At 34.2% G+C, this 23233-nt stretch overlaps 1 protein-coding gene across 7 annotated transcripts; it reads right to left on the minus strand.

Annotated features, from left to right (window-relative positions):
- Positions 1-2357: 2357 nt before the first annotated feature.
- LOC126824602 (nucleosome assembly protein 1-like 1) lies at positions 2358-21752 on the minus strand. Of its 7 annotated transcripts, XM_056101845.1 has the most exons (18): positions 21651-21743; positions 21104-21150; positions 20169-20186; positions 19249-19369; positions 18507-18527; positions 17694-17835; positions 15440-15532; positions 14653-14713; positions 14069-14142; positions 13541-13609; positions 12639-12778; positions 11867-12012; positions 11222-11244; positions 10716-10832; positions 10233-10259; positions 9785-9838; positions 7242-7302; positions 2358-3827 (listed from the first exon to the last, which is right to left on the minus strand). In XM_056101845.1, exons 1-17 carry the CDS (start codon positions 21680-21682, stop codon positions 7285-7287), a joined length of 1203 nt encoding a protein of 400 aa, XP_055957820.1. In that variant the 5' UTR covers positions 21683-21743; the 3' UTR covers positions 2358-3827; positions 7242-7284. The 7 variants fall into 7 exon arrangements, with proteins under 7 accessions (XP_055957820.1, XP_055957819.1, XP_055957818.1 ...); XM_056101844.1 differs by lacking the exon at positions 7242-7302 and having other exon boundaries at positions 14653-14710; positions 21651-21741; XM_056101843.1 differs by lacking the exon at positions 7242-7302 and having other exon boundaries at positions 21651-21741.
- Positions 21753-23233: the final 1481 nt, after the last annotated feature.

Consider the following 23233-nt stretch of genomic DNA (forward strand, 5'->3'; position numbering starts at 1 on the left):
AGCCATTATAGATGATATGGTTGCACGGGTCCAGGGCTTAATCATGTCCGATCGTAGAATAAAGGTGGACGAGATATCTTCAGAGTGTGGCATTTCTCACGGAAGTGTTTGCTCCATAATTCATGAGCTCTTATGTCCAAGGTGTCTGCAAGATGGGTGCCAAACTAAAATTGGTAAAATGCACAAGATCGACACCAGAGAGTTGAATCCAGTCGTGAGCTCTTGGACATCTACAATGCTGATCCCGATAACTTTCATGCCCGTCTGGTTACAGGGGATGAAACGTGGATTCATCACTGGGATTTTGACACCCAAGCAAGAATCCATGCAATTGAAGCATAAGCACTCTCCTGCACCCAAGAAGTTCAGAACTCAGCTTTCTGCTGGCAAGATCATGGCGAACAAGTTCTGGGACTATAAACCGCCTAAAACTACAACAACAGGAGCCTACAATGCTGACTTGTTGAAGCAATTGAGAGCGGTGATCAAGAAGAAGAGTCGCAGCATGTTGACTGCTGGAGTTATGCTTCTTCGTGACAACGCTCCAGTGCACAAGAGTCGTAGTGCACCGGCTGCACTTCAACAATGTGGCTTTAAACAACTTAACCATCCCCTCTACAGTCCAGATCTGGCCCCAAGCGACTTCTATCTGTTTCGCAATTTGAAATCACACTTGCATGGTACAAAATTTGGTGATGATAAACTCAAGGCAGCTACTGAGGTGTGGCTGAGGGGCCAGTCAGAAGACTTCTACGGCAAGGGCATAGACAGTCTCAGGGACAAATGGGCAAAGTGCATCGAGGTCCAGGGAGATTATATTGAAAACTAAAATCAATATCACAACCATTGGCTTCTGTTTTATATCCACTTCTATGAACATATTGACTTCCCCTCGTAACTTTGCTTTCTCAACAACCTACAGTGATATTTAATTTAAACAAAAGCATTTCAGAAAACGACTGCCATTGTGCAACGTCTTTGATATTTACTGCAAGATCAGAAGAGTTGTGGGTGGAATTTTATTTCACACTAGCCTACCTTGCCCAAATGTCAATTGATTATGTTAAAGACTGGTTCTCCCACTAATTCATTCACTTGATTTGATATTTGTTTATTTGGTGCTATGTTATATTTATAGCACGGCTTTCATGAGTTAACAGGTTTGACCAGAGGCCGTAGGCCAAGGCGTTAAACCTGTTAACGAATGAAGCATGCTATAAATGACTTTTAACATTGACACCTGCTCAACATGCTTGATGTTATTGCACAGAAAACCCACCCCACTTCTCTATATGATTTCTGTTAAAACTAGTGTAAACCAGCAAAAGTGTGAAATAACATTGAACATGTCTTATTGCACGGTTAAGCTCCACCCAATCTACTTGAGGGAAAAAAATCTGCTTATTCATCGAAAAGAACAAAGGAAGATTTCCCGTCCATGTTACAAGTCTATTTTCTGTCTTGTCCGCAGGTTTATCTTGTAGATTTTTGTTTTGCGTGTAGATCGGCTCTCCTGTACTTACTAGTAGAAATGAAATGGGTTTTCCTAGTTCTTTTACTGGTAAGAAACGGGTTATGTTGCTGTAAAAATACGTCCAAATACCAATTAGAATTTTTTTCAAATTCAGAGGACAAAGGAACTTTTGATGAAGAGTTGCCATATTGAATGCCACACTTCAACATGATTGATCCAATCCAATGCAGTCCCTTGGTTAGATAACCAATAAATGAAGATGTTTGTTAAGTATTTGTTTAGGAAAACGGTTGTTTAATGTTTTTTTTATCACTGCATATTGATGCGAAGAACAGTCGCTACACAATTTTATTATCTGGGGTTTTTTTTATCTTCAGTTGTTGTTGTTTTACGTCCGCTTCCACTGAATTTCACTGAACAGAGTACAGAGAATTGAAACAGGGGTTAACATCCACTCGACACAAACTAGGTCATTTCAGGACGAAAATATGGTTCAATTTTAATTCAATAATTCGCTTGCGTGTAGGGGTCTTCAGCAGTGGGATGAAACTGGAGGACCCAGAGAAAACCCACGAGGTTGGACAGGCAACCTACTCCTTGTCACGTAAAACCGGGGAATCGAAACCACGTCAGTTGACTCAATGACAGACCTTATGATGCAGCATTCCCATTCGTTCATCCACACCTCTCAGTGTACAGAGACAAATTACGGCTAAACAAGACGTTCACTAAGAATGTTCCGTCTTTGAAGCTCATTTAACTACTCGCAACTCATCTCATTGGCTTCAACACCGAGATAATTTGTCAACATTGTCTAATCAACAAAAGAGCTGCAAAAATGTAATATACAATTAAAAATTTATAAACAACCAAAACACTGTCATTAACTGAACTTTTGACAATATTTAATTGCATCAACCAATTAAAAATATATTCAAATGAAAATACAATATTATTCAGAGCTTTTCTGAGATTTCTGTACACGTTTCACACTAAGCGCCAAAGGTATAGCTTCACAATTTAATTTCTCTAAAATTAGGCAAGCAAAATGCTTTAATTGGATTTTATTTCCTATAATAACTTAGTAAAATAGATAAAACATGAATGAATTATTAATTTGAGAACGTGTTAATTAATTTTCTCCGAATTCGATGAATGTTTGAAATCATACCTTTGCTTATTTAACAATTTTTTTTATACACATAAAAAAACATGAACAGATTTAAAAAGAATGAATGTTTAACATCTTTATTTAAAGTAGTAAATTCGCTGATTTATGCACAAAAAAATAAAATGTTGATTTGGTTGCTTTTAATGGGCGCTGTCTCTGTTCATATATTGAAGAAACAATCATTTCTACATATTAAAATTTCCAATTTTTCTTATTACTTGAACATTGGTTAAATTTATTGACTTATATAGGAGACACCCAAGACTCAACCAAAGTGAAAGTATAATTTTCTACATAATCAAAGAAGTAATGCCCTTTTCACAATTTTATTGTTTTTTGCATACAGCCCAAATTATCAGATCCATGGAATATGACAAGTCTTTCTACTGCGGTGACATACATGGGTAGATTATTGTCTAAAGAATGGATGGTATGGGTCAATACTCCTAATGATAGCAAAGAATACTGTGAAACTGAGATTGCTGTCCATTCATACTGCTGGCAAGCAATCATTCAGTCATATCAAGGGCAGAATCAAATGGTATGAACCACAGTTTTGGTCATGCATATTCATGTATTATTAATATTATGAATTTTCTCCTTCAAAATAAAATTAAATACCCATATTATTTGGTAGTAAATTCTATTTTAAACTAAATATTCATGCATGATTTTGAGATGATGTAAAATTGTTTAAGAGTTTTAGAAAAATATACAATTTTTGTATACATTATCTTGAAACACAGGATTTCAGTGGCATCACAGGTTGAAATGAACAGTTTAACTCCGACGTAGTTAATTCTTACAATCTGTCCCTAAGTTTTAGCACTTTTAAAATTCGGAGTAGACGAAATTGGGGAGCGTAACAAACATTGAATAATACACAAGGATTAAGGAGTTACCGGAGAGAATGTCTTAGCAGGGGTTGAACGGGGTTTGCTATTCTTAAATGTAGAGCTCCAAAATAAAAAGAGTCAGTCTCTGAGACAATATGATAACACATAATAGAAGTGGTCAATCATTTCATTATGTGATATTGCATCTGATGACCTCATTTGTTCAACAATAAAACATTCAAGCACCAACAAGGTTAGAGAGAATGTGCTGACATTGACTTTTAATTCACTTCTAAATATCCTAAATATATCTTTATTGCTGCTTGCATTCTGGTGGCTTTTCTCCCTGAAAATATACAAATTGGAAAGACATTTAATTGAATGCCAAAGAATTAAACTGAATACATTTAAACACATTAATTTGTGTAAAAATAAGATATTGTCCTAAAAATACATTCAGTCTTGGTTCCCAGACAGAAGTTTACCGATCGTTTCTCTCTCTGGGGAATCATGACGGGCATTTTGAATGTCACATGATGTATCCTTCTGCTTCACAAAGATCCAAGATGGCAGCTCAAACTTGGGTTTCTTTAGAAATTTCGCATATTTTATGCTTGTATCGCTGAATCACTCACACTGCGTGCTAAAATTATTTTTCGGTGATTTATTAAATCGAATGTACTTTTGACATCAAGATGTGAAAAATCTTCCAAGGATCATTAATATGGAATTCATGCGATGAACTAATGCCATATTGTCAAGAAATCGTCAGCATTTCATTCAAAAAATACCAGCCAATAAGGAGCCACTGGGGGAGGAGCTTAGGAACCGAATAAACTTCTCTCTGGGAGCTGAGATTGTAAAAATAAATTTATCGGATCAGCAAATTTTAAAAATTAACCTAGTTACTAAAAAAAAAAAATATAAAATACTATCAATAGAAACTTTCAAATAACACCATATTCAATCAACATAACTAACAACTTGACAGGCACATTGAAACCTAAAATCCTTTCAGTCACATATGAGCTTGCAATTAAAGATGCATTATGTAAGATTTGGATAAAGAGCCGACAGTTTAAAAAAAGAAGTTATGACTGTTTGAACAATCTGTTCAAAATCACAACCATCTGATGATCTAGAGAGAGAGAGAGAATGGGGTTTAACATCCACTTGACACAAACTAGGTCATTTCGGGACTAACATATGGTTTAATTTTTATTTCAAAAATTCGCTTGCAATTAGAGGTCTTTTAGATGTGGGAGAAAACCGGAGGACCCGGAGAAAACACATGAGGTTGGACAGGCGACCCTACTCTTTGTCATGTACAACCGGGGTTATGAAACCACGCCAGTTGACTCAATGACAGGTCTTATGATACAGCGTGCACGGGCTAACCATACGGCCATTCCCCCCCCCCCCCCCCCGATGTCTAGAGAGTTGATAATGGGCTTGTCACGTGCATAAATGTCTAATTAACAATTTATAGAACATTAGCGGTCAAAAGAAAGATCTGCAATAGGCAGATTTACAGATTTAGCTCTTACATAATGCATCTTAGATGTTTAAGCATGCAACCATTTTGTTGGTTTTGATAAAATGAATGAAGAAAGTATGTCAACATCAATAAGTTAGCCATGGCCATTCTGAATATGAATGCTACAGACAAATCAATGGGTTGCCAGGCAACAAAACATACAAACACCATCTGGGCACCACTAATACTGTTACAATTTTATGGTTGTTTGAAAATGCTCTCAAACAAGTTTTTAATTACTCTCTGTGTCTAGCATCTAGAGTGTCAATAAAAATGGAGTTTAACGTCCTACTTTGACTGGGCCATGCTGCGTGCTGGAAGGGAAATTTTGCACGGACAAGGCAGAACGGCCTACTCTTATATCGAATTCCAACTGCCAAGGGATCTTTTATGTGCACGTTAATGTGTACATGGGACCTCGGTTTTTCGTCAAACCCGACTGACTAGACAGCTTTCCTTGTCAGTCCCCATGCCCTGCATCACTGACAAACGAGAAACCGAGCCGGAAAATCCCAATGAACATTGTCAACAAATTTTCACATATAAATGGTAATCTCTGAGCGCCATGATTCTTGGAAATCTTTTGTAATCAGTAGATGACTTTTGATAACAAGAAGGTAGGATTAAAATTTCAAAAAGATCCAATGTGTTAACAGAGAGAGAGAGAGAGAAATGGGGTTTAACGTCCACTTGACACAAACTAGGTCATTTCGGGACTAACATATGGTTTAATTTTATTTCAATAATTCGCTTGCGTGTAGGGATCTTTAGCAGAGGGAGGAAACCGGAGGACCCAGAGAAAACCCACGAGGTTGGACAGGCGACCCTACTCCTTGTCACGTACAACCGGGGATTCAAAACCACGCCAGTCGACTCAATGACAGACTTTATGATACAGCGTGCGCACGCTAACCATTCAGCCATCCAACCCCCCCAATGTGTTAACAAGAATCCCAATCACCAATCTGATTAGAATACAGATCTATATTTCGTTTCGTTTTTTATACTTTCGATGGCCCACACTACATGAAGATCTGACCAGTTGTAGCGATAGGTCGCGTCAGAGGTCATACCAGCAGCTTTTGACCTTATGACGTTAAAAGACATTTGATGTTACTAGTGGATTACCCACAGTTTTATGCAATACACGCCTAAAGCTCGCCGTAACTGACCGTTTCATTAGCTATTCCCTTACATCATTCAGAACACGTCAATGAAAACAACTCTTCCAGATCCTAGTGTAGTAAAGACAAGTAGAAACGAAATTTTGAACTATAAAAACGAAACGAAATAGGATCTGTGTTTTAATCAGATTGCCCAATCACATACAAAAGGCTGGACAAAAAAACCCCAAAAAATGCACACACAATATACAAATGTCATTTTTGGACCAAATTATTTCATTTTGATGCAAGACTTAGTAGCATGTGGAACTGGAGAACCATTTTCACTCAAGTATTTAAGATTTTGAACCATTAAAAATGCATTATGGGAGATTAGATAAAGAGTTGACAGTTTTTATTATATTAGTTAAATAATAGATAACGTAAATAGAATATGTTGAAAATTTCAGTCAAATTGCTCCACTCTGAACCAAGATATTAGCGTTTGAATTTTAAGCCTAGTCCTGATCATCATTACTAAAGTCGGTACAATAAAAAAAAAATGTCTTGATTATCCATTTTTGGATTTAATCATCAATGAGCGTTGAGCAGCAGATCTGATTCAAATCCAGTGAAAATCTGACACATAAAATGATATCGAGAGTTGATTATGGTTTGGATAAGTTTATTAATGTCTAATAGTTTATATAACTAGGCAGATTTAGCTCTTGCATAATAAGTTTAACATATTTATTGCTCAATCTAGGGAAAATCTACAAGGTTATTCAGGCAACCATGTTTATTATCACTCTGCAATTCCCCACGAAAGTTACTTCAAAAATTATTTTTCTTTATACAAAACAAAGCAGAATTAAAATTTTGCGTACGAAAGACATGCACAATTCAATAATTTAGAGATTAAAGGCAATGTGTCTCATACAAAATTAATTCTGTGTGTTTAAGACAAACTTCTTCCAAAATAGGCACCACAATTTCAAAAATTTAACATATAGTTAGTTTTAGAAGCATGTGATGAAATTACAAACCATGAATAGGACAAAAACAAGTTCAGCCAAAGCAGACGTCAAACTGTCAATCACAACTAATTAAGAATACCTACTGTATATACGGAAAAATAAACATAGCAACCAAAAGTAAGAAGATTATGCAGAGTGATAACCCTAGAAAGAATAGAAGAATTAACATAATTCATACAGCACGAAAAACATGGAAGCATGTATATCTACACGATAAAACACAGACTGCTCGAACTTATTTTTTTCCAAAACCATTTTGAATGACAATGATCATAAAATTGAAAGTAAATTAAAATTGGATACTAAATATATTGAAAGAAAAACTGTCCTAATTGAATTATAAAGTTATAAAGGAGAGAGGGGTAATAGGAGTAGGGGACAAAAATACAATTTTACTTTCAAATATCTAACAACTGTAGCCATGTTACAAAACATAAATGAGGGATGGTAATAATAGTAGGGGAAAAAATACAATTTTACTTTTAAATATCTAACAACCGTTGTCATGTTACAGACCACAGGCCCCACCAGCAGCTTTTCCTTCTCGGTCAATGTTATAATTATATTTAACTTGTCGTCAAGTTTTTCAGTCAAATGCAGAGACAATCACACATGTCCAATCAACAATGCAAAATGCTGATCATTGAAATTGAATTGAATATTCAGATAATGACAAAGCATATTTGAATAGTAGATCGGGATTCAATGTAACCATCAGTATAAAGTAAAGAATACATGTAAATGTACAGATTTGACTGTACAACACGACAACCACGCATGACAACACAATGACCACACAAGACAACGTCACACTGTTTGGACATCAGAAGAAAATACACAGGTAAAGTGTTGAGAATAAATAATAAAGGATTGAAACACTAACCTTTACTAAGAATGAGCACAAGAAGGCAGCAGACAAAAAATACAAATAAAAAAAACAAACATGACTCACAGATTGAACAGAAATATAGTGCTTAAGTGAAGGAAATTATTATATTGATCCTCAACTTACTACCAACCAGAAGTGTCTTAATTATAAAAACTTTTAACTCTTTCAGTACCTTAATAATACATGAACGATCTATTTGTGCACATAAAATGCAGTCAATCAGTGCCAACATCGTCTGTGTACAATCTATTTTGTTTTAGTTTTAATAAATATGAGTTACTCAGGTTGAGGCAGTCCAAGTCCTTTTTTTGACCTTACCAGTGTTTTCAAAATGGCCGTCAGAAAAGACACACTCAGTGAAGAATTATTATTGAATTTAGAAAATGTCAAGGACATCCAACAATGAAAATATGACCAGTTGTGTAAATGTAACTTGCCTATTCAGTCTTTTACCGATAAAAAAACCCCAGCAAAATCTGGTAAATTTAGAATTGAAATACTTGCTAAAACAAAACTGGGCACTTAAAAAGAGTTATTTTTTTTAATGTTATCAATAATAACCTTCAAGTCAACGCAGCTCAACTTGAGTGTTTATATCACTCTTGTATCGAATACATTACCAATACTATTAGTCTCAGATTTAGTTTTATACAACTTGACTGTATTAATTTAAACAAAACCCCACCAGAAATTGAAATCGGGTTTTAACATCCTACATTTCTGCTCCTACTGGGCTAATGTAGACGGGCAAACACCATGCTCTGAGAGAAATTTTTTGCCCAGACATCGGCGCTACAGTCTCTCACTCATATTTCTAATTCCAACTGTCGGGGTTCTTTTACGTGCAGGTTAATATGCACATGTGACTATTATATGTTGTCCCATGAAACCCCACCAGAACCAAGATATTGGATTGACCGGTAGACTACAAGTGTAGCCTAGTAGTTCTATCAATTTTTATTTGAGATATTCATCAAGATCGAAATTCTCCATGTATTTTTCTATTCCGACTGCTTATCCAAAAGTGTCACATTGGATAAATCAAAGTTTAACGTTGCATCTCATGAAAATAATGATTTAATTTGACTTTCTTTGATAGTCTGTAGTTTCCCCACTATTTATTGCAAAATCTTAACATAATAAAAAGTCTCAAAATAAAAAACTTTTCCATTGCTGCTAACATTTTTTCTTTATCTTAACTTTTGAAGATATATGGCATATCAATATTCAGCACATGGAAAGTAAAATATTGTCCAACCCTGGAATAAAGGCGCGGTATGCTTACGTTTCCAAATGACGACACCACAACCCATTTATTTGGTAAATAAAATGAACTGGGGTTTAACCTTAATGCCTCTTACCTTCTCATATTAAAACTCAAGTCGCCAGATATCCTTATTTGATTAGAAAATGTTGGAAAGAGAAATCATTAAAAAAAACTATTAATACATAAATTTGAAGCAGGAAATTTCATTTCCACGGAGTATAGCTACTGCTTGGAGAGAGAGAAATGGAGTTTAACATCCACTTGACACAAACTGGGTCATTTCAAGACAACTCGGGAGTGGAAGAGTGGATCAGTAAAGGTCACAATCATTGAGATGGAGAGCTTCAAAGACTTGAAAGTAATTAATGATAACAGGATCGTTCAAGATGCAGTGGGATAATTTATTGGCTATATTTTGTCTATCTAATTCTTTGAATGCATTCAAATCTAAGTCTTTATGTTTTAATTACCTCAGCTGGTTTATAATCAGCATCGTTATCTTCATCATAATCTTCTTCTTCACCCTACAAAATAGAACATAACCCATCAAAACCTCTCCTCTACACTCTTCAATTACAACTTTATTGTCATCACCTACTATTGATATAACATAGGCTACCATAACCTCTCCTCTAGACTATTTTCTTCATTTAAAACTTTGTCATCAATTACCTAATCTTAATATAACATAAGCCATCATGAACTTTCCTCTGGACTCTTATTGTAGTACCATTTCTTATATAAAACATTACTTTGTCAGTAGCAATGGAGTTATTAGTTTATATAACCTGAGCACATCCGGTTTTTGCATTAAGTTATGTGTTCTGTAAAGTTCGCTTTGCAGTGTTTATCTTAATTACACCATAAAATATGTGAAATGGAACTAATTTACTTTCACTACAGACATAAGTAACTTACCTCCTCTTCATTTTCTTCTTCATCATACTATAATATAAAACATACAATATTAACGAAATGTCATTTAATGCTATGCAGTGTGCTACGAGAATCTCGATTTCCAAATGAATGGGGGTTTAAGTCCTACGGGCATACACCATAGAGTGTGCTATGAGGGATCTTTTATGTGCATGCCAATGTGTACACGGGACCTCGTTTTTTTCGTCCATCAGAACGACTAAAATGTGTGTGTGTGTGTGTGTTGGGGGGCTCCTTGAAGTCTGTCCATTGGTTAAGCCTTAAAAACAAAGCACCGATTTTTGCTCTCAAAAGGCTACTTTGAGTTATTGCAAATAATGCTCTGATTTAGGTGAAAACTTGACTAAATTAAATTTTATTCGCTCATTTGCCATACTATATGAAAATATTTCTACATTTAAAACATTCCACATATAGCTGATTTATATTAGTACAATATATTAAAAATAAACCCAAGTAACTCACATCATCTGTATCTAAAGCTTCACCGGTAAAGTATAAAGCAGCTCTTGGAACTATACGATCACGAATAAAATGTCCGATTTCAAAATCAGCTGCTAATAAGGCCTCTAAGTCCTCATCCTGTAACAAACAGAAAACAACTTACAGAAAACAATCTTCATACAAGACACAAATATCTACTCATTTATATTACACAAATTATATCATTTACAAAAAACTTTTCAAATAAGTTGAACTCCGTCTTTAACAAGCATATGTTTTCCAGAGAGCTTCATCAAGTTCCTGTCATAAATGACTTAGAAATCTTGCTTGAAAGGTGAGATCAAAATTTTGTTTCTTTTAATGCTTTGAGAATGTCCCTGTATCATCCAGTTCCGTACGCATACGACCAAGAAATAAAATGGACAAAAAAAAAAGGGTGGCGATTAAATATTTTGAGTAATATGAATATAACTAAAATATTAAAAATATATAAAAAAAAAAAAAAACACAAAAAAAAACAAACATACCATTTCAGCATCATCTTCTGGAACTAAAAACAACAATGGAAGTTAAATTAATCTGAACTTGGTATTTTACATGTATAAGACAAGGGGAGAGAATTTAATTTACACTGAATTCAAGTCCTTTTATCTTACTCGTAAAGTTCAGGGCCCTGTTTCACGAAATTTTAACTAAAGATAAATCCTTATTTTATCAGATACTTCAATTTTGATTGACTAAGCACTAAAATCAATCTAATATTATCCAATCAAATTACTAAAATTTGGATTTTATCTTAGTTAAAATTTCGTGAAACATGCCCCAGATGGAGAATTCTTTTAATAGAGAGATAAATGGGGTTAATGTGCACTCGACACAAACTAGGCCATTTTGGGACTAACATATGATAGGGTCTTTAGTAGTGGGAAGAAACCGGAGGACCTGGAGAAAACTCACAAGGTTGGACAGACGACCCTTCCCCTCGTCACATACAAGCAGGGAATCAAACCCATGCCACTAACCGCCCTTATTATAATAGGATTAAATATTTAATAGGTGTTTCCGATGCACAAAATTTCAAATTGGTGTGGTTCAAGGCTCCTGATCACAACAAACTAAGCAGCCTAAAATGTAAATGACAATCAGGTTTTAACAAGTGGTATAATAATTACCTGCTGGAGGGTTGAAGAAATTAAAGAAAGAATCGTTTGTAACAGTTTTTGTAACTGTTCGTGTTGTACCCCGTCCTTTATGTTTCTGTTTCTTCTTTATTGTTTTAACTGTGACATTTTTACCTTTAACCCAATTAATTGGACAACTGAAATCATAATTATAAACATCATTAGTTTACGTATATTAATGCATATTTACATATGGAATAGGGTTCAATGTCTTATTGTTCTGTAACCAAGTTAATTAAGGCAGAGTTACACTAGACTATGAGGTACATTTTGCCCAGGCAGTGGCACGGTGGTCCATCCGTATTTTGAATTCCAATTGTCAGGTGATCTATAACCTGCTGCCAATGGAATAAACATGGTCTCAGTTCTAAGTCCCATCCTAACAACTAGACCTGCCAACTTAAGAACACAAGGGCCATAACTCTAGACGTAATAAACGGAAATTGCTGAAATTAAAGAGGCTTCTTCATCTCACTAATGTAAACAACATATATCAATTTTAAAACAACTGGAGCGTTTACAAGAAATTGTGGACGATGGACGAACGGGAGCGACGGCAATAATGTCCACATTTCCATGTTGGCATATAAAAAGTGTCGAGACTCGCAAATCAGGGTTGGAAAGTTCTGTAGTTCTTCACAAGACCTCTTTATTGAAAACAGAAAAAAAATACTTGGACGCCTCTGCTTGCAGTTGTAGACACGCGAGAACTGTAGAATGGGTGGGGAATTATTAAAATTTAAAACTTTCGAACCAAGCTTACCCTTGGCATTTGACTATTTCTGGTCCTTCATAAGAAAAGGAATCTTCTGGGTCAGGTTCAAACCGTAATGTGTAATGTTTTGTCAGGACTGTGTCAGTGAAATACTCGTTACTGGCAAAATGAAATTCTAATGTGAAACCCTGAAAAGAAAACAAAAATCATTTCCTCCCTCATTTTATTATGTTTAACATCCTACTGTTCTGCTCCTAACCAGGGCTAATGCATACACCATACAGTGTGTACAGTGCTATGAGGGAAATTTTGCCCAGACAGCGGCCCTATGGCCTACTTTTATATCAAATTCCAACTGCCAAGGGATCTTTTATGTGCACGCCAATGTGTACACGTAACCTCGTTTTTTTGTCCCATCCGACAGCTGTCCTTGTCAGGCCCTCCATCCTGCATCACTGTCAAGGGGAAACCACACCGGAAAATCTGAATGAACTTTCTCGGCCAATGCAGGGATTGAACTCCCGACCTCCAGGCTAGCGAGCCAGCGTCTTACCCACGTGATCCCCTATGTCGTAAATCATGCAAAATATATACATGCACGTCTACAGAAGCATAAATAATTTGATATGAAAACTTGACTACAAAATAAAGGACAAACTTAAAATTTTCTTCCATTTTATCAGTACTTCCATCAAGATTTGAAAATCAATATTTTTTATACCTTCTTTGTCGGATTAAGGACATTTTTTTGTTACAATTATTGATCATCTTAGGTTAAGGACATTTTTGTTACAATTATTGATCATCTTAGTCGGGTTAAGGCCTTTTTTATTAAAATTGTTGATCTAACTAATATGAATTGTATTCCACACAGACATATTTGTTAAAATTATTGATAGAACTAACTTATAATTGTTCAGCTGTACATAAGGTAAACTTGTATACTATACCTTTGGTTCCGTTTCTGTAAATATAACTTTAATATCTTGTAAATGTTGTAAAATAGGTTCATCATGATCCTAAAATATAATATTTATAACAATATCTCTAGTAATCTTACTTCACGAGCTTAGTAGGTTGATTTTAGAAATGAAATGGGGTTTAAAGTCCTACAGTTTTGCTCCAACTGGGCTAGTGAAGACGGGCATATGCCATAGTGTGCCAGGAGGGAAATTTTGCCCAGAGTGACGCTATGGCTTACTCTTATATCGAATTCCATCTGCCAAGGGGTTAATTTTAGATCTTACAATACAGTTATATCAATGGCATTTAAATTGGAATATTTGAGAACTGAAATGAAAAGTATTTTTTTGTCTCTTGAACACAATAATTTGGTCATTTAAAGATTGTGTTATTTTTCATTCAATGGTTATAAGTGCAATGCAAGACATTTTGTCCAGACAGCAGCTATTTAAAATGTTTTTGAATTAAACTGTTTATATCCCCCTTTAAATACAGTATGAATATAAAGATCTTACCTGTACCATTTCTGATAACATTTCTACATTCTTAAATATAGTTAACCAGAAATGTGGTATACCCTTTGTATCACCTGAAACAATAACCAGAAAATGTCACAAAATCTGTTAATTGCTCAATCATAATAAATGTTGTTAAATGTCCAGTCACAAGAATTTGTATATTTTGAGAGAAGCAGAGCAAGAGAGAAAGAGAGAGAGAGGGAGGGAGGAGAGAGAGAGTTTTGGGATTAATTTTGATTCAATTTTATTTGGATAATAAGCTTGAAAGTAGGGGTCTTTAGCAGTGGGAGGACCCAGATAAAACCAACGAAGTGTGACAGGTGACCCTGCACACGTTACACCCTTGACCCCCCCTCTTTCTTTCATAATTTTTACTTTGGCACCAGAATCATTAGAAAAGAAGGCCAACAACTATTTTTACTATACATGTACATGCTCTTTAAGTCATCTCAACAAAATAAAAACATAGGACAAATCAATATCCAATCAATAAAGCAAAAGTAGTTGGTGTTAATTACTACTACATATATCAATATAGATAATTAATTAAATACAACCAAGTCAGGTGTTAAAAGGCTTACTATCATCTTTCTTTTCTTCATTTTTATCTTCTACTTTTACTTTGTTTTTCAAGTCCTCCTTCAGATAAATAGAAATAACAGAAGAAAGTCTCAAGTTGGGTCAGAGAAATAAAGGCTACATGTTCACATCAGAACATGGCTGGTTTTGAAAGAAAACATAAGCTAATTTTCGTTCTATAACTATGTGTAGAATTCAAGGGGGAGAATTTTGCCTGCACAGTGGCTTCTTTGAATTCCAACAGCCAAAGGATTCCTTAATGTATATGCTTATGTGGATAAGGGTGGAACTCTGCATAATAGGCTAAAGGTAAAAAACTATAACTTTAGACAAACATCACCAAAACCAAACACAGACAATGTAGACCATAAAAGATCTTTCAAATCGAGATAGATAAGACACTGCTGTAATCTCAAATGTAAGAAATAATTTGAACACAACTAAATAACTTGTATTCTATATAATTGTGTCATGTGTTAACACTATTTCTGATAAACTTCTTTAGATTTATAGTACATTCGAATTATGCCTGTGATATATAGGTCACAATTCTATGGAATACAACTACTGCTTATTACTGAGCGATGTTTCGACTAGGCTTCTCTAGCCATTATCAAGCAACGATAATGAATAGACAACAGAAGCCTTGTCGAAAGGTCACTCTGTAATAAGCAGTAATTGTATTCCACAGAATAGGGACCTGTATATTCCATTCCAGTTCAATTACTAAATGCCATTGAAACAATTTATTCCTGTGAATGTATATATATATACAAATAGAATACTAACTGATATTTTATCTTCATCATCTTTCTCATCTTCACTCGGCCAATCACATTCTTCGTCTGTAGGTTCTGTGTTTCCAGTTAATATTTCTTTTCTCTAGAAAATAACAAAATTAAATATTTTTTATAATTTCTTAACCTTAGTTTTAAATCTTTAGATCATATTATCTTCATAAATGATTTGAAGCTGCATTAAATTATCCTTTCAAATCAGTTTCCTATTGGATGTTGCCATTTTGAATAACAGGCCAATAAGTTTGATTGGTTAGGCCGTGTTGAATTGATTCCTTGTTTCTCCTCGCCCGCACGCTTAGGTCGAGGACCCCAAAAATCGTGCGCTTACGTTTTTAACACAAAAAAAAATATTCAAAAAATTACGTTAATAACATCTAAAAAAAATTCTACCAAACATCAGAAGTCAATTCTCGTTGTTTATTCCTCGTTACGAACTAAATAAGTAAGTGCAGGGGGGCCGCACTACACGCAAAACAAAAATCTACAAGATAAACCTGCGGACAAGACAGAAAATAGGCATTGCACCGAATAAACAAATATCAAATCAAGTGAATGGATCCAGTTGATAATAACCATGTAGGTGCCCACATACTATGGAATAAGTTACACTGTATATGATTGGATGAATTCGCAAAATGGCGCGTGTAGCAGTCATTTCGGCTAATGAGAAAGCATATTATAAACTGTAAGACAGTCGCTAATATTCAACCGGGAACCTGAATAATCAATTTTTTCATTGGCTAAAATAAATAACACGTCATTATTATTCAAGTATTACCCAATCATATCTTGTGTAATAAGTAACGCACGCCTTACAAAATGGTGAGCTATACCGGGACATAGGTAAATTCGCGTACCGGTCGGCCTAATTTATTGATGTTCAAGGAAATAATAGTGGTCCCGTTCGTTCGTTTCTGGAGTTTAATGAACGAACGAACGGGACCACTATTATTTCCTTGAACATCAATAAATTAACGAACGAACGGGACCACTATTATTTATTTGAACATCAATAAATTAGGCCGACCGGTACGCGAATTTACTTATCTCGACTCGACTTTGGTGTGTATTCCCAGCACTTTCATGTTCGATGATATTGTCGAAACCATCTATAAGTTATAACTCAACAAGCGAATCAAATTTCGTCTAACTGGAATGTTTCCATTGTATTGTAACACAAGAATACGGAAAATTTATATCAAAATATGGTTATTTCATTTTTTAAAAAGTTAAACAAAGAAGCCATTTGTTACCAAATTTTAGTTTATTAAATTTATTTAATTAAATAAATATTATCTGTGTTTTTATTCTAACCAATAATATAACTAGAATATTTATAATATTATTAAAAATGGTACACAACCAGACCACTTTGTGTTTTGAAACCCACTTTGTGTTGTGTTTACCGCACATGATTGCCAGAGTGGTGGCAGGAGAAACAAGGAATCAATTCAACACGGCCTTACTAATAGGCTTATGCATAACTAATAGGCTTATGCATGAAAGGAAATGGACTTTTACTTTTCCGAGACAACCGGATTAATGAAGGCTGGCATATACAGTGTGCTACAAGCTACAAGGGCCCAGGCAATGCAGCTACAAACTATTTTCGAGATCAGTTTTTTTTGTCTCATTCGCACAAATAGACATCTTTACTTGCCAGGCCTTACGTTGTACACTACTGACAAGGCTCGTCAATCTTTAGAAACTTTGTAGACTAGCACTGGGGTGGAAGTCATAACCCCTGGGTTACTTAACAAGAGCGAAGCTCAAACCTGGACCTAAGGCACCTGTCACAGACTTTGTCAGGCACAAATTATTGCACAGTGCTGGCCCTATATGTTGTGTAATAATTTGTCTGACAATGTCTATGACAAGACGTGATAATTTTTACTAGAGAGAGAGAGAGAAATGGGGTTTAACGTCCACTAGACACAAACTAGGTCATTTCGAGACTAACATATGGTTTAATCTTATTTCAATAATTCGCTTGCGCATAGGGGTCTTTAGCAGTGGGAGGAAACCGGAGGACCTGGGGAAAACCCACGAGGTTGGACAGGTGACCCTACTCCTTTGTCATGTACAACTGGGGATTCGAAACCACGCCAGTTGACTCAATGACAGGCCTTATGATACAACGGGCACATGCTTACCATTCGACCATCCAACACCCCTTTTACTAGAGAAAGATTAACAGTCCAGGAATGAATAGCTACATGTAATGAAACAGTATATCAACTCACCTTATCAAACATAGATACATATTTACTAGCATATTTACATTCCAAATCATGAACTTCCTTATAAAATTCTGATTCCAATTTTATCACATCAAACTGTAATTTTTTCAAAGCTTTTAATCTACGTTTTACTACTTTAGGCAAGCTGGAAAAAAACAAAACAAACCCCGAACAATTACATAAAAGAATTAGTCCAGTAGATCAAGTAATTTAATTAACCAACACTATTTATTTTCAATGCTTGGAATTGTTTCTTTGTATTTTTATCCTCACAAACTGAAATGCCTTTCGAATAATTAACACAGATGGTCAACATCATGAGAGAGGAGTTTATAAAATTTTGTCTTGACAAAAAGCAACACTGTATCCCATAATGCAATAGATTTTTTTTTTTAAAAAGCTAGCCAAGACATTGATTGTTGAAGTAGATGACATTAATCAGTGAAGTTTAAACAAAATTATATATTTTGGAAAATGGAATACTAAAGAAAACCAGAGAGAAAATTTTAAAAGCCATATCTCAATGGTTTTTTCAGGATAGTTGAAATGGAATGAAAAGAAACTTTGAATATGTTTTAAAAAAGGGTGGGTTTAAAAAGAAAAGAAAAAAAAAGAAGAAAAACAAGTTAAGCCTTTGGACCCGAGCAATCATAAGACTGGCTTGGGTGCTCCTTGGCTGAAGTACAGCTCGGGTCCTAAGAGTTCAAGTTCAATAGTATGGGGAATTACTAGGAAATGCGGAGGCATTTTGGGTTGTAAAATAAAATTAAACAATCATCTGAACCCCCTTTCCACCATTTGTCACAATAAACTAACCGGTCAATATCAATATCCCATCTGCATATTTAAAATAAAGAAATAGAAAAAGAATACAGAAATGTATTAACGAGATTTCAAGCATCATAGAGTAGAGTACAATTAATACGTTGTATTGGATAAATGGAAAAAAGCGAATGAAAAGACAGCAGATTTTGTAAATATTTTCTTCCATGAACTTGGAAAGGTTAATTCACAAAAGTTAGCAGTAAATATTAATACTTCTATAAAATTGCAGCAATAATAATTTTAATGCAACATATTTAACAGTGCACCTAAAATCCAACTATACATAAAGTTACATAGGTCAATATTTAATTCATAACTTTTTAAATACATAAATCTTAAAATATTTCTAAATTCATAACTTTTCTAAAATTCTAAGGGCAAGGAAATAACTTGACAGATCCCCCACCGAGTTCACAAATCATTCTCAGACTTATGTTACAAATTTGCTCAACTTTCAATCACTGTTTCGGAGAAATATCTCCGATCCAGAAACACAAAACTTTGCATATAGTTTTTAATTCATGTATTTGATACATTAAAACAACAGAGATTTTATAATGGGCTATATTTTAGTTAAAATAAGTCGAACAATTTTGAGTAAATTCTTAACCTACAATCTAAGAATGCTTTGTGAACTTGGGACCTGTCAACATGTTAAGTAGTGATTTCAAGATAACTGTGGATCCTTTTCAAGATAACTGTGGATCCTTTTCAAGATCGTGTTTTGTTTTACCTTTGTATGTAACCTGAATGAGCTCCCACCATACTACCAAGTTTTTCTTGTAATGCAGCTAATACTTGTGGATTCTTCATCACTTGGGAGGCAATATCTCCTGCTGAAGCAACATCAGCTTCTAGAAGTATTAGAAATATATAAAATAACATATACGTTTTAATTGTTACATGTGGCAATAATTAACTGCTCGCAAAACAACTCTTTCTTCAATATATTTGTAATTTTACAACTTCAATAAAATCCTTGCCTGGTCGTCATTTGAGGGATTTTTAAATCCCTTGCAATTGTCAATATCATAAAAGTTGAATCTCTAAGTGTAATATCAGTCCATAATAGTTCATTTCTCTTCAGTGTATTACAAAATATAATCGATTAAATTTGTCAACATTTGACATTCTCCACAAATGGTATAATCACCTATAATCTCGCTGAAACATTTTGATGAGCCTTTTTTTTATTTGATTTAATCCAAGCCATGACCGTTGATATTCTGATTTATTTACTTGATTAAATGTTAAATAAACAATCAGAGCACATTTTAGCGTAGATCAAGTGGTGAGAAATTTGATATTGTCCAAAAAATGTGAATAGAGATCGGAGGCTTTAATATTTCAATAACATTTTATTGCTTTACCAATATACCAATATAACACAATCACTTTAGATGTTTGATACTTGTATTGATTAAATATATGGATCGAATATTTTCAAAAATGAGAGGGTAAATTATAGGAAAATAATTATTTGTGGCTGACATAAAATACCCCCCCCCCAACACACACGCATCCTATAGGACCCAAATACAAAATCAACTTTGTACAATTTTTTTGCGGGAGAGGGAAACATGCAATAAACTTTGGAAAATGGAAAACTTATTCACCAATATTATAATTAAGTGGGCTGTAATATTTACTTGCCTTTATTTTGTTTGTTAGCTAAAAAGCAGCAATCACAAAATGAAAGTAGAAAATATTGACATTAACAAGCAACAGAAGATTTCATAATATTATTTTTATCTGAAATATCTTAAAACAGGCATTATCGCTTTCAATCAGAAAATAAATTTAACTATTGTTTTCACGACTGGATGAATTAATTTTGCTGTGCTTGAATCATAAAAAAGGCAGGAGAGCTTAATAAAGATCCTCTACATTTGAAAAGAAACAGAAAATCTATTTCTAGTGATATTCTATTACTTTGCTATATTCAATGAAGCTTTGAGGAATCCATAACATTTTAAGACAAAGCTATACATGTAACATTGTTTCATAATCAACCCATGAAAATGAGAAGAGGGGAGCTGTTTGATAAGGTAAAATGGCTATTAAAAAGTTCTTCCAAATGTGATTTCAAAAGAGAACAGGAGAGCCAGAGCTATAGCTTTCCTTCCATTTCAAGCACTGATTTTATCTAGTAGACAATATCTGCAACAAATAAAATCTGCTGCACAAATCCTACAATTGTACTGGTCAAGTCATTGTTTTTGTTTTGCTGGTGAGCTTGAAAAAGCTATCCTTAATTTGCAAGTCAAAATTCGCTCTCCTAAGAAAGTTCTTCCAGATTGGACAAGATGACAGATTATTTTAACAAAGATAGTTATGTCATATAAGGGTAGCGATTCCTTTCAATCATAAAGCAGAGTTACATTTTCGAGTAATGATATGTTGGATTTATAGCCAGGCCTTCATTACATAAGTATAATATGTAATTACACTGTGCCTCTTGATCATTTGTCAATGAGGACAAAACATGAAAATTATGGAGAGCAATTTTTAACAGTAAACTGCTCTACAAAAAAACTTTCCTCGATAGAGAATTACATGCTGGCCAGTGTGTCTATCTATATTCTTACCTTCTATTTCTTCTACATCTTCTACTTCATCAGCAGTGGGTGTTTTACTAACAAGTAGAAGAAATTATAATCAAATTAACACAACTATAGATGTAAATAATTTATCAATATGGCCAACCTAATTCAATTTCAAATTCTTCAGGGGTCTTGAACAATAAAAAAAAATACTCCATCTTTGTGATCAATGTTTTCTTTTAAAAATTTCAAAAAATAAATATTTGGAAATTAAAAGCTTTTGAAAAGAAAAACTAATACCCTTTGGGTTATTTTTTAAATTAATTTTTTTTCCAGAAGAAATTGGAGGCCTAATGTTTCAAAGATTTTCCCCAAGAAATGAAATGAAGTTGGGTTTTTAACATCCTACTATTCTAATGAAGACAAGGTTTCCCCAAGAAAATTTTTTGTGGATTAAAGCATCTCACAAAATCTTTTAACCCCCAACAAAATTTATTAATCCTAACAAAATCTATTAATCCATTTCTATTTTTGATGGATATAAACTTGTATCTCAAAAAAAAAACAGAAGAAAAGTTAACAATAATCTTACCTTTCAGGTTCAGCCATATTGGTACAAGTCATCTAAAATGAAAGAAATAAAAAGATCAATTTGTTATACCGAGGCCCTTGGGTGATTTTGCCAATAATGGCTATTTAGTAAATTGAAACGCACATGGTCCAGACAACCTTGATCGTCAAGTTACGCCGTCACATGCTATAATACATTATGAATAAGAAAAGAAAAGATTCTATACAATTTAATGATATAGTTCTTTTTATTTTATTGGATTTCGAGACTGTGGGTAGGCATGACCAGATTTGACAATAGTTTCATTTCAATATATAAAGATTCATTTTATTTAATATTGCCGTTACCAATACTTCACACCTCTCAATCAATTACAAGCTAATAGTATCACCATATGGTGCATTCTAGACAAAAAGCTAGGTCAGAATAGGTCAATCCTAAATATCAATATATGTAAATGTACTTAATCAAGATATATATATAGTATACATATGTACACAGGGGGATATGTCTACTAGACTGTAGACACCATTAACGGAAAATCTACTTTATTTTGCATGTCAAAGATACATTACTGCCCATGACCCTACATGTATGTGATATCTTTAAAAGCGATATCCAGCAGACACCAAATGATGACTGCTACAACGCCTTTAAAATACTTAAAATAGAACCAATAGATTAAAGTGAGACAGATTTTTGTTTGATGCGGAATTAACCTGTGTGGTTTGATTTTTTTTAGCCAATCACATGCAGTAATCCATTATAATTTCCTCTGATAGAGGAAAACAAATGACAATTATCTTATACTTTGTGTGAATTAACTTTAGATCAGGGTGAATCAAACGCCACAACTGTCAATCCATTACTTTCCTCAGGCTGCTATGCTTCTCATGACTATTATGGCAAAGCATTACATGTATGTTTAATATCGAGTTAAAGTTGTTGTCCATGGTCCAAAAACAATGTGGTTGTAACAGTTGGACATTGGCCTGTTTACTAACTATTACAGCTAGTTATTAACCGGTTTAAAGTTTCTTTGTCAGTTGTAGACACACGTCGGCTTTCCTTTGAAGGAGTCATTAAAGACTCCTGCAAATTAGCTAAATCGCTCTCCTAAATATTGAGATTAATAAACTACTTTCAGTTTTTGTTTACTTTTAAACTGCATATATTCAAGGTATCAGGAGCTTTTTATGTCTCCCGCACAATTTTATAAACATGAAGGACTGGACAAGTCTGGACATAAGGCACCTGTCACAGACTTTGGCAGACATAAATTATCATTATAATATATATTTATCTTGTGTGATAATTTGTCTCTGACAAAGTCTGTGATAGGTGCCTTATGTTGAGGTTTGGTTGTAGAGACAGCAACAGATGAATAAATCATTTATCATTTATTATCGACAGTGGGTTCCAACTGCTAATCAGTATACATGCTACTTAATTATATCTGGCATCATTACATTTTAAAAGTAGTTAATTACATTGTCATTGCCCTTACATTTTAAATGTAGTTAATGTAGTTTACCCTTACATTTCAAATGTAGTTCATTACATTACCCTTACATTTTAAATGTAGTTAATGACATTACCCTTAC

The sequence above is a fragment of the Patella vulgata genome, chromosome 6 (genome assembly GCF_932274485.2).
Source record: "Patella vulgata chromosome 6, xgPatVulg1.2, whole genome shotgun sequence".
Taxonomy (NCBI): Eukaryota; Metazoa; Mollusca; class Gastropoda; family Patellidae; genus Patella; species Patella vulgata.